Consider the following 13102-nt stretch of genomic DNA (forward strand, 5'->3'; position numbering starts at 1 on the left):
TTTGTGATTGGCCAGGCATGGTGGCTTACGCCTGCAATCCTAGCACTTTGGGAGGCTGAGGCCAGCAAATCACTTGAGCCCAGGCATTCAAGACCAGCCTGGGCAACATGGCAAAAACCCATCTCTACTAGAAGTATAAAAAATTAGCCAGGTGTGGTGGCACATGCCTGTAGTTCTTGCTACCTGGGAGGCTGAGGTGGGAGGATCACCTGAGCCTGGGAGGTCAAGGCTGCAGTGAGCAGAGATTGCACCATTGCACCAGAGTGAGATCCTATCTGAAAAAGAAAGAAAGAGAGAAAGAGAGAAAGAAGGGAAGGAGGGAGGGAGGGAGGGAGGGAAGGAAGGAAGGAAGGAAGGAAGGAAGGAAGGAAGGAAGGAAGGAAGGAAGGAAGGAAGGAAGGGAGGGAGGGAGGGAGGGAGGGAGGGAGGGAGAGAAAGAAAGGAAGAGGGAGGAAGAGAGAGAAAGAAAGAAAGGCAGGAAGGCAGGAAGGCAGGAAGGAAGGAAGGAAGGAAGAGAGGGAGGGAGGGAGGGAGGAAGATGAACCTTTGTGATTACATTAGGCTCACCTGGGTAATCCAGGATACTCTCCCTATTTTAAAGTCAGCTGATTAGCAATTTTAACTCCATCTGCTCCTTTAATTTTCCTTTTCAAATAAAGTAACATATCCTTTGGTTCAGGGGATTAAGACATAGACATTTCTGGAGGGTGATAAGTCTGCCTACCCCAAGCCTGGGAATTGAATTTTAAGGAGCACCACTGTAGATCCTTTTCTGGTGTCTTTTGGGTAAACATTCTGAGACTGTCATCTTTTTTGTATTGGAAGCAAGATAAATATAATGTTAGAGCTAGGTAGATCTATGTTTAAACCCATGTTCTACCAGATACTAGCTGCATAACTACTTAAGATACTTATGTTTTTAGGAACACTGGTGGGGAGTAAGAATACAAATATGTTATATCTGCACAATTCTGACAATATGATGATAAAGATGATAAAGCAAACACCCTTCCATCTTCTCCATCTTTATTCCAGCTGTGAATCTATCTCCAATCCTCCCACCTGGTTTTAGTCCCTATTTTGGCAGCCTGGCTGATCTAATTTTCTAGTTACAGCCAGTATAAGATTCAGAATTTTATTCCTTCATTGATTTAAAATATTAATTGCATTATCTCCTACGTGCTAAGTACTGTGCTATGTGCTGGAATCCAAGAGCAAATCCAATGAAGTGAGCATAGCTCTTTCACCCAAAAGCTGTGGTTGAACAGGGAAGGTGGATTTTGTTATGAGAAGAGAAATTCAGGTTATTTATGAGCTGAAAATAAAAAACTAATCTAGTCTGGAAGGTCAGGAAGAATTTCCTTTGCAAGTGAAATTTAAGCAGCAATCTTTGCTCAATTTTTAATAGGATATCTATCAGAATTTTGAGTGGGACAACTCCTCCTGATAAGGAAATGCCCTGAGCTCTGTAGGACATTTAGCCTACCAGGACCCTGCTGCCCACTAAATGCAGAAACACCTTGCCATCACTGCAATCACCAGAAACTTCCCCACGCAACTCCAAAAGCTTCGTATAGAACAAGAGCAACCCTGGCTGAAAAGAAAACGAAGGAACAATTGCCTCCAGAAGACAGAACAAAATGAGCAAAGGCAGAGGGGTGGTAAGCAATGTTTCTTTTGGGCGACCCTGGGTCTGAATAGGAGGCGTGTCACAGAAGGAGAGGCATCAGAGGAGAATCCAAAGATCAAGCTGGTATGCAGTGACCCTGTGAAGGATGCAAAGCTTTAAAGGTGTTTAAGCAGAAGAGTAAAAGGATCAAATTTTTGTCTTATCTATAATGCAGCTTCATCCTAAAGTATGGTTCCAATTTGGAAATATGATGCTAATAGCTCCTGTCACTTCCATGGTTTTTTTTTTTTTTTGCTAATTTTTATTCTAAATGTATATTTCTGCTACATCCTCTTCGTGATAAGGGCCTGGACAACTCCATCTGAGAACTACACAACATACTGCCCTCTTCAACAATAACAGTTGCTTAGAATTAAAGGATTACCATCTAATTCTTCTCTCCTTCACTTTTTGTTTCTAAACATTTTGTCCTTCACTATTGATACTCATGTTCACTACCCTACCAATCACAGAGGAAAAAAAAGGCAACAAAGCTTAACTTAATGTCTTTCAAGCACTGCATTCACAATTCCAAGTCTTAAAATTAATATCTGGACATTTGTCAGGATGGGGGAGATAAGAAGGTATGTGTCGAGACGTGTAAAATTAGCAATCGGATATAAAGTTAGATTCTAACTGAAATTGTGATAGATTCTAGTACTATGTTTATAAAAACTGAAGGAACTGGGGCAGTAAGTACTATGAAGTGGTGAGTATATTTTTGTCAGTAGTTTATGGTTTCTGGCAGTTCATATTTTCTTCTCTTCTGTTGAATGCCTGAGAAAGATAATACTTTGTTTTAGATTTTTCCCTATAACTTCATGTCATTTTCACTGAATTTTCTACTGAAAAATGCTCATTTTCAGTTTTCTGAAAATGCTGTCACCTCTTAGATTGAATTCTTATAGCAATGTCACTAACTGGAAAGAGCAACACCAGTGTTTTTTAAACATGTTTAATTTTTTAATAAAATCCACAGGTGTGGAACTCTTTGTATGTTTAGAGAAAAAAAAAAAAGCAACAGTACATGACACAAAAAGGCATTTATCTTTTAAATGGAAAAGAAACACGATGCATAGGTCAAATACTGTAAAATCTTCAAACCAACTTTCCACATGGAAATGAATGAAATTAACAATCTTTGAATGACTATCAATAGCTATGTTTTCTTAGTATGTAGGAAGAAGTCTAGGTCCCAAATTCATAAGAAACTTCTGAATCAGAAATTTCATTTGGTGTTGAGATGGCATAAAAAATAGGAAGTGTTTTCCAGCCCTAAACAATTGATAACTTATGGCCAAGTATGTAATTCTTTTTATATCTAATTTATGAAAGACCTGATGCCATAGTTATTTGCCCATATTTCCACCATCATAGATGATGACCTGTGGTGTAGAATCTAAATTGTTGTACTGAGTAACAAATTAGTGGTTGAATATGGAAAAAGCTAAATAAAAAGATGGTAAATATAAGAAGAAAATTAATAGACTAATGCAGAGAAGTCTATGTCAGAATGGGAGTAAGAAACTGTTTCACCTTTCTTGTCACAAAAGAAAAAGAGATTTCTTGGCACATAACTTTATATGGTGTGTCAAATATTATATGAAGATAATTTAGAAGAAGCTCAATAAAAGAAAAAAAATGGTAGACAAGCATTGATATTTTAATTTAGTTACCAATGTTTTCCACGTGTGTTCCAAAATTTAAAAATTATTTCTATGGACTCAAAAGACTCTCTAAAATGTTATGTTATATAACAATCCCTATAAGATATTTTCTCTAAATATCTACCTATAATGGTTCATGATTTCTATATTTAAGGCATAATTGAATAAACATTATTTTACTTCCACCTTTGTCTCTATTTTTATTTAACCTTAAAATTTACATACGGGAAGCTCAATTAAAAACAGTATATTATGCCAAAATAAGTCAATATATTTGTAAAGTAAAAGATTTTAAAAATCACTTTCTAAACAAATATCTAAAGGTCTTTAGTCTATTTTAGCAAAAATAAGAAAACTATTGCACAATTGTTTGATAGGTTTAATGAGTAGCATGATTTTAATTGCCAAAACTTAAGTGTAGAATTCTAGTACTAGCAATTTTCATAAGCTAAAATTCTGTTTGAATCAATATTGCATTTTAAATAGACAAGACAATTTCAGCAATGGAATAGGGAGTCCCTCATATCACTGCTCTGAATGCAAACTATACAAAAGACCATAATTAAACAATTTGGTTGTTATTAGTCAGGCAGATTTTAGATTTAGAGTTTCTCGCTTTAACAATTCTAAGCCTTGAACACTGAAAATGTGCTAAGTCAAAGTACAAGTTAAAGTGATAGTACCAAAATGCAATTTCTTCTTTATTCAGTGAAAAAGCAGTCATTTTAGTCAGTTAGATAATGATTTTTAAAAGAAAGAAAGAAACTTGGTTAATGATTATTTAGTGGCTCTACATAAACACAACTCAAAATTAATTTTGCGTGTATGTATTTTAATATATCCTTCTATCAATTCATGAAGATCTACTGTTGAATAACTGTATCACCCTTTTCTGAAATAAAATGACAGATTGATCTCTGAGACCAACTGATACAGTGAGTCAGTAACTTTGCCCTAAAGTATTAAATAAACACAAAATCACTTTTCAAATTTCTTAAAGACATATGCATAAATCCACCAGCATACATCTTCATGCATTCAAGTAACTACAGGAAACTAGAGAAATGCAAACAAAACAAAATAAGCAAAACATCCTTCTAAGGAGAAGAAAATCTAAAATAGGTTGTAATGAGAGATATAATTTTCCCGGTACTGATGTTCATCCACTCATTAGGCTAAAACACAAATCATCTGATGACTGCTAATGTTTAATTTGCATCTATGCTAATTAATTTTGGAGCTGTTATTTGCTTTGATAGGATTACTTGTTCCCCTAGAGAACAACCTCACCAAAAAGCTGTAATTTCTAAATCTTCAGTGGATCTTGGAAACAGATTCTAGCTCATCCAAATAATGTAAAGATGGCTTCCTTTTTAAAAGTTATTCTCTGCTATATATTCTTTGCATTATTGTGCTCTTACACTAATGCACTGTAAAGCCATGTATTACTTCAAGAAGTAAGAAAATATACAAAAAACAATATTTAAATACATAAACATCATTAAATACAATCAAATGGAGGAAAGTAGAAGGAATTTTTACCTCTAAACAAAGTTTGATGTAATTTTCTCTAAAAAAATATCAAACAGGGACACCAAATTTACTCAGGTACTGAATTTTTAAAAATAGTGTGTAAATACAGCATTCAAGATATAAATCTTAGAAAATCTCTATTTTGCATAGTGTAGGATTCTTTCAGCTGTTATTATAGAAAAGCAAATATATTAATATTTTCATTTGAGATCTGCAAATATACTAAGCAATTACAATGGCCTGTAAAATTCATATTCATATTTCTCATTTTTATCCAAATGTTAAATCTGATTTTTAAATTATGACAATTAAGATAAAGCATATAAACAGTGTGGTGCTGAAACACTAAACAGGAACTAGTAGCACACACAGCTAAAAAAATGTAAGGGTGTAAATATCAAGGTGAATAGTATTGCAATTAACGTTTGACTTAGGTAATTACATCCCATGTTTGACATAAATGCATAATTCTTGACCCATTTTACTAAGGGCTATTATGTACTATGGACTATTCTGTACCCTCAGGAGAAGTGAACTGTGAACTGGTTAATTTAAAGCCAAAACTCTCCAATAAGTTTGATATGCTGTTAATATTTTTATCACGTAAACATTTTTCTTATAGAGATGTCATTTAAGCAAAAAGAAGAAGCACAATAAAGTATAATTATTTATTATCATATTAATCCTCTCATTGCTTTTCCAAATCTAACCACAGAGAAAGAATTATCAGTCTTATTTCTCTCTCTGCTTACCTGAGGGAAATTTTATTTGGCGCAGTATCCTGGCAAATGGCTTTCATAGTTACCTTTCTGCATATCTGAACCACATATCTAAACAGCACATACAGAATGCGTAAAAGAAACCATGTAGTATGACAGTAAAGTGACTTCTCCAGAAGTTACCTTACTTTAATAAAATGTGCAAGTACAAAAAAATCATTCGTCTTTCAACAAGTTGTTAGCTGAGGTAGGCACATTTTATTTTTCAAGAGAAAATCTTTCTAAAGGAAACTAGTCCACAAAGGCGGATAGCACCAACAATTAGTCACGTTAATAGTCAAATCTTTCGGGGGGAAATAAAAAGCAAAGAGCATACTCACATTCCTTTCAGGCGCTGCCACATTTTTTCAGTCTGTTCTCCTGTAAGATACTTAAAAGTGGTGTTTTCCAATTCTTCAATTTCTGTGGCACTAGACCCCATGATGATGCTCCTAAGACAATACAGTTACAGTCAGTTTCAGCAGCTAGAACAAGCATTCCTCAGTCCATTACAAATCTTACACACTTATACAGTAGCCTCTCTTATCTATCAAAACGGTGCTGATGTACAAAGCTGAGGGAAGACTCTGACAGATTTGCTATTGACTTTGACAGGCATATACCCACTGCTCACCACCTCACCACCCCCCTAAGCAGACAGCAGTATAAACAGATGCTCTGACCTCACAAGAACAATCCGTACATGTGAGCCTGCTACTGTACTACTGACCGACTGAGTACTCAAGCTCTCCCCAAAAGCAGCTCATCTGTTACTGTTCTGTGCATTGAAGCACATCAGAATTCCTACAGTTTACGAGCTCTATTATGCACAAGAGAAACGTGAATGACTTTCGCGCTCCAGAAGAAGCTGAATTCCTCTCTACCAACAGAACGAGGGCACGATGTAATAAGGAAACAGATGGTAGGAGCCAGTATCAGCAGCACCACCCTGAGCAAAAAAAGTGGCTGTTTAAATGCCAATGTTTTTTTCTCTAAATTGATCTGAAACTAACACTTAAAAATGTATCATGATCTAACAATAAATGCAACAAATATTAATGATAACAAAGAGAAAATAACATCTAAAGCCATACAGAAGAACACAGCTCCACAGGTTGTTATTGCAAGAATATGTACATCAACTGATGCTGTAATCATGCTTATTCACCTTCTCCTAGCAACTCCACACATTAGGTAACTGCCAATTTAACCAGTGGAAAATACGGCAGCTGCACACAGCCTGCTCTATGAATCCTTTGGGGATTAAAAAATAAATAAAATGAAACTAGTGTAAACGCACGTGTGTGTGTGTGTGTGTGTGTGTGTGTGTTTTGAAGGAAAAGGGAATAGGTTTCTGTGTGTGTGTTTATGAGAGAGAGAAGGAGAGAGGGAGAGAGGGAAAAGAGAGAAATTGATGGTTTGCTGCTTGTGCATTTTAGAAGAAAAATGAGAGAGAGTGGACATAAAAGGAATCAGAACTGAGTCGTCTGCCAAGCTCCTAACACATGGCGAGCTTTCTTTGAAACAAGCACAGACCTTAAGTATGAGCACCATAACAGCTCTTGCTATCTGCAAGCTGCTATAGAAAATATACTTATAAGCAATATTTCTTCTTGTTTGTTTGAAAACCCAGATGTAGTTTTATTTCTTCTTGCAAGAAAACTTGCCTGTTACTATGAGTTTTAAGGTAGAGATATTCAAAGATTGGTAATAACATCCAATATTTGTTGAATATTTCTGATGTTTCAGACAATGTTCTCAGTACCTATTACATATTACCTTTTTAAATTCTTACAAGAAGGCTGTGAGATAGGCAATACTCCTGTTCAACAGTTGAGAAAACTGAGAAACAGAGACATTCTCCAGATTTAAAGCTAATTCTTAAAAATGGGAACTATTATTAACAATCAGTCTTCCAATATAAAATTACTATGTCTATCCAAATGACACTGATGCTATCTAGTAGTCACTTATAATGTGTATGTAAAAAGCACCTTTGTAAAATGTTATAGAAAATGGCTTCTGATTTGCAAATTATAAGAGGGTAAATCAAGTGAGGCTTCCATTTTCCTTTCTCAGACAAGAGATTTCCAGAATTCAATCTGAATGTAATGTCTTTAGCTAGCAAACAGCTTTGTGAAATTAAAACTTCATTCCTATAAGAATTTACCAGAGTTGTCAGAAATAAGTTAATCTTTGCTCTGAAAGTACCAATTTTACCCTCACTGTGCCTTCGTTTGTAATCTTAGCTATATTCATGTAATAAACTGTTAACCTGATATTTCTTTAATGAAATAGTCAACAAACATCTATATTCTGCTTTCAAAGAAATATTGCAGCCAAAAATCTCCATAAATAGCAAGTACTCTATAAATATTATTTTATGAATCAAGATACCTAAGTCCTTGAGGCTATAACAGATGATTTTCTAAATATGACATGAAATGTCAAGTCCTCACATTGACCAGCTTATCAATAACATTGCAAAGTAAATAAAGAATAAGAACTATTCTACTTAAGTATATGTCTAAGAATCTTGTTTCAATGCTACAATTCATTTGCCCTTTGCTTTCACTACGTAACTTCTATCACACATTGATATTTAAGACCTCAAGGTATACTAATTCGGTCACTTACCAGAAAAAAATCCTTAATCATTTCATTAAATGTTTCATAAAATAAAATTTTGAATAATAAACTAGATAAAATAGCTTATTATTTAAATCCTTGACCAAGATAATCTTCATCCTTAGGAAGTATCAAAAAGTTACTTCTGTTAACAGAGAATTCAAATCATTTTTCTTTGTTAGTTTACAAAAAAAAAATTCAATATAAGTTCTGCAAGGGAAAATTGAGAAAATAGTCATAAAAATACAGTAAAAAATGATCCAATTTGTATGTCCCTCATCTCTCATAGTTTCCATTTATTTTGCTTTAACTCTACAGTCAGGTAAATTATCTCTATTAGAATAAGTAGTTCCTTCATTCCTGTTTACCTAATATTTTATTAGGAATGGTGACAAAAATGTATAGAATGAATTTAGTATCTACTAATGCCAAAATGTAATATAACATATACCCTAAATCTAGACTACCTGGGTTTGAATCTTTATTCTTTCACTGAAAGAATTATGTGATTTTTTACAAGTTACAATTTTTGTCTGTTTCTTCATGTATAAAATGAGCATAATAATAATATCTCCTCATAGTGTTCATGCATTGAATGAGTTAATACAGGTAAAGAAATTAAAACAGTATCTGGCACATAATAATTGCTTAATAATTATTAGTTCTTATTATTATTGATAATATTACATGATTTTTTTTCTTTTCATTATAGTGCAATTATTCAATAGATTTTAGTGACAATTATTTCCCAAATCACTTGTAATCATTGTTTTTATGCATTGCTGGTGTTCCTTTTGTTTAGAAACTACATCCTTATTTATAAGCAAAATCGTTCTAAGTATTTGTGTCACTAGGTTTATTGGTTTACATATTAAGGTTATATTGGCTGATGTAGTTTGGATCTGTGTCCCCACTCAAATCTCATGTTAAAATGTAAGCCCCAGTTCTGGAGGTGGGGCCTGGTGGGAGGTGATTGGATCATGGTGGTGATTTCTAGTGGTGTAGCACCATCCTCCTGCTCTGGTCATGTAAGATGTGCCTGCTTCTCCTTCACCTTCCACCAAGATTGAAAGTTTCCTGAGGCCTCCCCAGAAGCAGCTATGCTTCCTTTACAGCCTGCAGAACCATGAGCCAATTAAACCTCTTTTCTTTATAAATTACCCAGTCTAAGGTATTTCTTTATAGGAATGCAAGAATGACTAATACTTTGGCACCATGTAATAAATGGTAAAGAAAATAACTTTAATTCTTTAGCCAGTAAGCCATCACTCAATGACAAAGATAAATGATGACACATTCAGAAACACCAAATTCAGAAAGCATACCATTCGAATACTCATTAAAAATAATTACGAGTTAATATACCTGAAAAAAGAAAAAAATAGTAATTAATAAGAAAAATCAGAAACATATACCTAACCTAGCAACAGAAATTCATAAACAAAATCCCAACTTGGCATCTGTGAAGAAGGGCTAGGAAGAAATCAATTCAAGTGAGAACAAGAAATCACAGGGATCAAAAAGATGGCTTCAAGAAAAAGTGGATTAAATTCATCAAGAATATTTAAAAACTAAAAATACTGTTTTATTGATAATAAAAGTACATTATGTTTTCATTGACAAGAAAATAATTTAGAAAATATCTTAATTGCTGAACAATATGGCAAACTAAGGTACTCTTAAAACTTCCAGACCCAAAATAATTTTCAAATATTGGAAAAATTCTAATAAATATTATTTTGAATGCATAGCTGAACCTATATAAAATGAAGTCCAAAATGAACAGGGACAAAAAAATTAGACTTGTAAGGACATTTGTCAAACATAGTAATCTACAGCCTTGTATTATAATCAGTATATAGGAAACAGAAAATAAGGGTTTGAATCTGTACAGTATGAAGACTTGAAACCAAGGTCCTCCCAGAAAGATAGAAACCATAAAAGGCTACCCATGTAGTCAATTTCCGGACAAGAAAGCGTAAGTGTGGCCAAGAGATACCTGAAAAAATGTTCCCTCTCAGCTTAGTCTCTAAGAGAGGAAAAACAAAATAAAAGCATTCTTTGATAGATTTTAACAATGGAACTGCCATCTATGAGTTTGATTAAACGTAAACTACCAGCTTTGTCTGAGAAACAGCAAAACTTAAAGTGATCTTGGGTTAGTGGTATCCAAGGTTACCTAGAATAACAAAAGCAAATTTCTTTGGAGGAATGAATCCTGAAACACACCTCTTAAAATTCTTACAGATAAATCTAGTCAAATATGAGCTTACAATTCAAAATTATAAAACACACAGTTAATCAAGTCATCACTAGTGAGAGTCACTAGACAAAAACTAATAGAACGACATCCTCAAGGATGTTAGGTATTGTAATTACCTAATAAGTTATAATAATGTTCAAATTTTAAATAAATAGAAAAAAAGAGACTCAAAACATGACCAGTAAAAGACATTCTATTTTTTTAAAGGACCATTCAGGAAAATGAATTAAAAAGAATTTTTTAAAATTAAAAAAGAATGATTAAAATTATATATTCAATGTATAAGGTAAGAGCAGAAAGAGAATTAGCTAATATGAAAAATACGAAGAGGCCAGGAGCCGTGAGTCATGCCCGTAAACCCAGCACTTTGGGAGGACAAAGCAGGCAGATCACTTGAGCTCGGGAGTTCAAGATTAGCCTGGGCAATATGGTGAAACCCTGTCTCTACAAAAAAAAAAAAAAAATATATATATATATATATATATATATACACACACACACACACGTATATATACACATATATATACATATATACACATATATACATATATATGTGTATATATATATATACAAAAATTAGCCAGGCATGGTAACGTGTGCCTGTAGTCCCTGCTACTTGGGGGGCTGAGGTAGGAGGATCACTTGAGCCCAGGAAGTTGAGGCTGCAGTGAGCCTTGTTCATGCCACTGCACTCCAGCATGGGTGACAGAGAGACCCCATGTCAAAAAAAGAAAAAAAGAAAAGAAAAATCTGAAGAAATTGCCCAAAATGTACAGATAGCCACAGAAGTGAGATTATGAAAAAATAACTTAGAAGTCAAGAAGGACAAAAGTTCCTAATGTACATGTCTAATATGGCTTGGCTGTGTTCCCATCCAAACCTCATTTTGAATTGTAGCTCCCATAATTCCCATGTGTTGTGGGAGGAACCCAGTGGGAGATAATTGAATCATGGGGGTGGTTTCCCTTACACTGTTCTTGTTGTAGTGAATAAGTCTCATTAGATCTGATAGTTTTGTAAGCCTTTTGCTTGGCTCTCATTCTCTCGTCTGCCACCATGTAAGATGTGACTTTCGCCTTCCACCATGATTGTAAGGCCTCCGCAGCCATGTGGAACTGTGAGTCCATTAAACCTCTTTTTCTTTATAAATTACCCACTCTCAGGTATGTCTTCACCAGCAGCATGAAAATGGACTAATACAGTAAATTGGTACCAGTAGAGTGTGGCACTGCTGTAATGATACCCAAAAAGTGAAAGCAACTTTGGAACTGGGTAACAAGCAGAGGTTGGAACACTTTGGAGAGCTCAGAAGACGACAGGAAAAGGTGGGAAAGTTTGGAACTTTCTAGAGACTTGTTAAATGACTTTGACCAAAATGCTGATAGTGATATGAACAATGAAATTCAAGCTGAGGTGGTCTCAAATAGAGATGAGGAATTTGTTGGGAACTGGAGTAAAGGTGACTCTTGCTATGTTTTAGCAAAGAGACTGGTGGCATTTTGCCCCTGCCCTAGAGATTTGTGGAATTTGGAACTTGAGGGAGATGAGGTAGGGTATTTAGCAGAAGAAATGTCTAAGCAGCAAAGCATTCAAGAAGTGACTTGGGTACTGTTTTTGTTTTGTTTTGTTTTGTTTTGAGACGGAGTCTCGCTCTGTCGCACAGGCTGGAGTGCAGTGGCGTGATTTCAGCTCACTGCAAGCTCTACCTCCCAGGTTCATGCCATTCTCCTGCCTCAGCCTCCCGAGTAGCTGGGATTACAGGCACATGCCACCATGCTGGGCTAAATTTTTGTATTTTTTAGTAGACACGGGGTTTCACCATGTTAGCCAGGATGGTCTCGATCTCCTGACCTCGTGATTGACCCGCCTCGGCCTCCTAAAGTGCTGGGATTACAGGCGTGAGCCACCCCACCCAGCCGACTTGGGTACTGTTAACAGCATTCAGTTTTAAAAGGGAAACAGAGCATAAAAGTTTGGAATATTTGCAGCCTGAGGATGTGATAGAAAGGAAAATAACATTTTCTAAGGAGAAACTCAAGCTGGCTACAGAAATTTGCATAAGTAATGAGGAGCCAAATGATAATCACCAAGACAATGGGGGAAATGCCTCCACAGCATGTCAGAGACCTTTGTGGCAGCCCCTCCCATCACAAGCCTGGAGGTCTAGGAGGAAAAATGGTTTTGTGGGCCAGGCCCAGGGCCTCCATTCTATGTACAGCCTAGGGACCTGGTGCCCTGTATCCCAGCTAGTCTAGCCATGGCTAAAAGGGGCCAAGGTACAGCTCAGGCCATGGCTTCAGAGGGTGCAAGTCCCAAGCTTTGGCAACTTCCAGGTGGTGTTGAGCCTGCAAGTGCACAGAAGTCAAGAATTGAGGTTTGGGAACCTTCACCTAGATTTCAGAGGATGTATGGAAATATCTGGATGTCCAGACAGAAGTTTGCTGCTGGGAGGGCCCTCATGGAGAACCTCTGCTTGGGCAGTGTGGAAGGGAAATGTGGGGTTGAAGCCTCCACACAGAGTCCCCACTTGGATACTACCTAGTGGAACTGTGAGAAGAGGGCCACCATCCTCCAGACCCCAGAA

At 35.8% G+C, this 13102-nt stretch overlaps 1 protein-coding gene across 9 annotated transcripts in view; it reads right to left on the reverse strand.

Annotated features, from left to right (window-relative positions):
• The window catches only part of PDE1A (phosphodiesterase 1A), a 481643-nt gene that overhangs the window by 384731 nt on the left and 83810 nt on the right, over positions 1–13102 (reverse strand). For 4 of the 9 annotated variants that reach the window (XR_008659593.2, XM_055289921.1, XM_055289923.2 and 1 more), the window contains exon 2: positions 5969–6079. Coding sequence is in view for 8 of the 9 variants with exons in the window: in XM_055289921.1 (XP_055145896.1) it covers positions 5969–6079 (111 nt within the window). In the remaining variant the exon portion in view is untranslated. Of the gene's footprint in view, positions 1–5968; positions 6268–6310; positions 6504–13102 lie in introns of those variants that run through there. The other 5 variants (XM_055289924.2, XM_055289927.2, XM_063645619.1 and 2 more) reach the window with 5 other exon arrangements.

This window comes from Symphalangus syndactylus, chromosome 8 (assembly GCF_028878055.3).
Source record: "Symphalangus syndactylus isolate Jambi chromosome 8, NHGRI_mSymSyn1-v2.1_pri, whole genome shotgun sequence".
NCBI lineage: Eukaryota > Metazoa > Chordata > Mammalia > Primates > Hylobatidae > Symphalangus > Symphalangus syndactylus.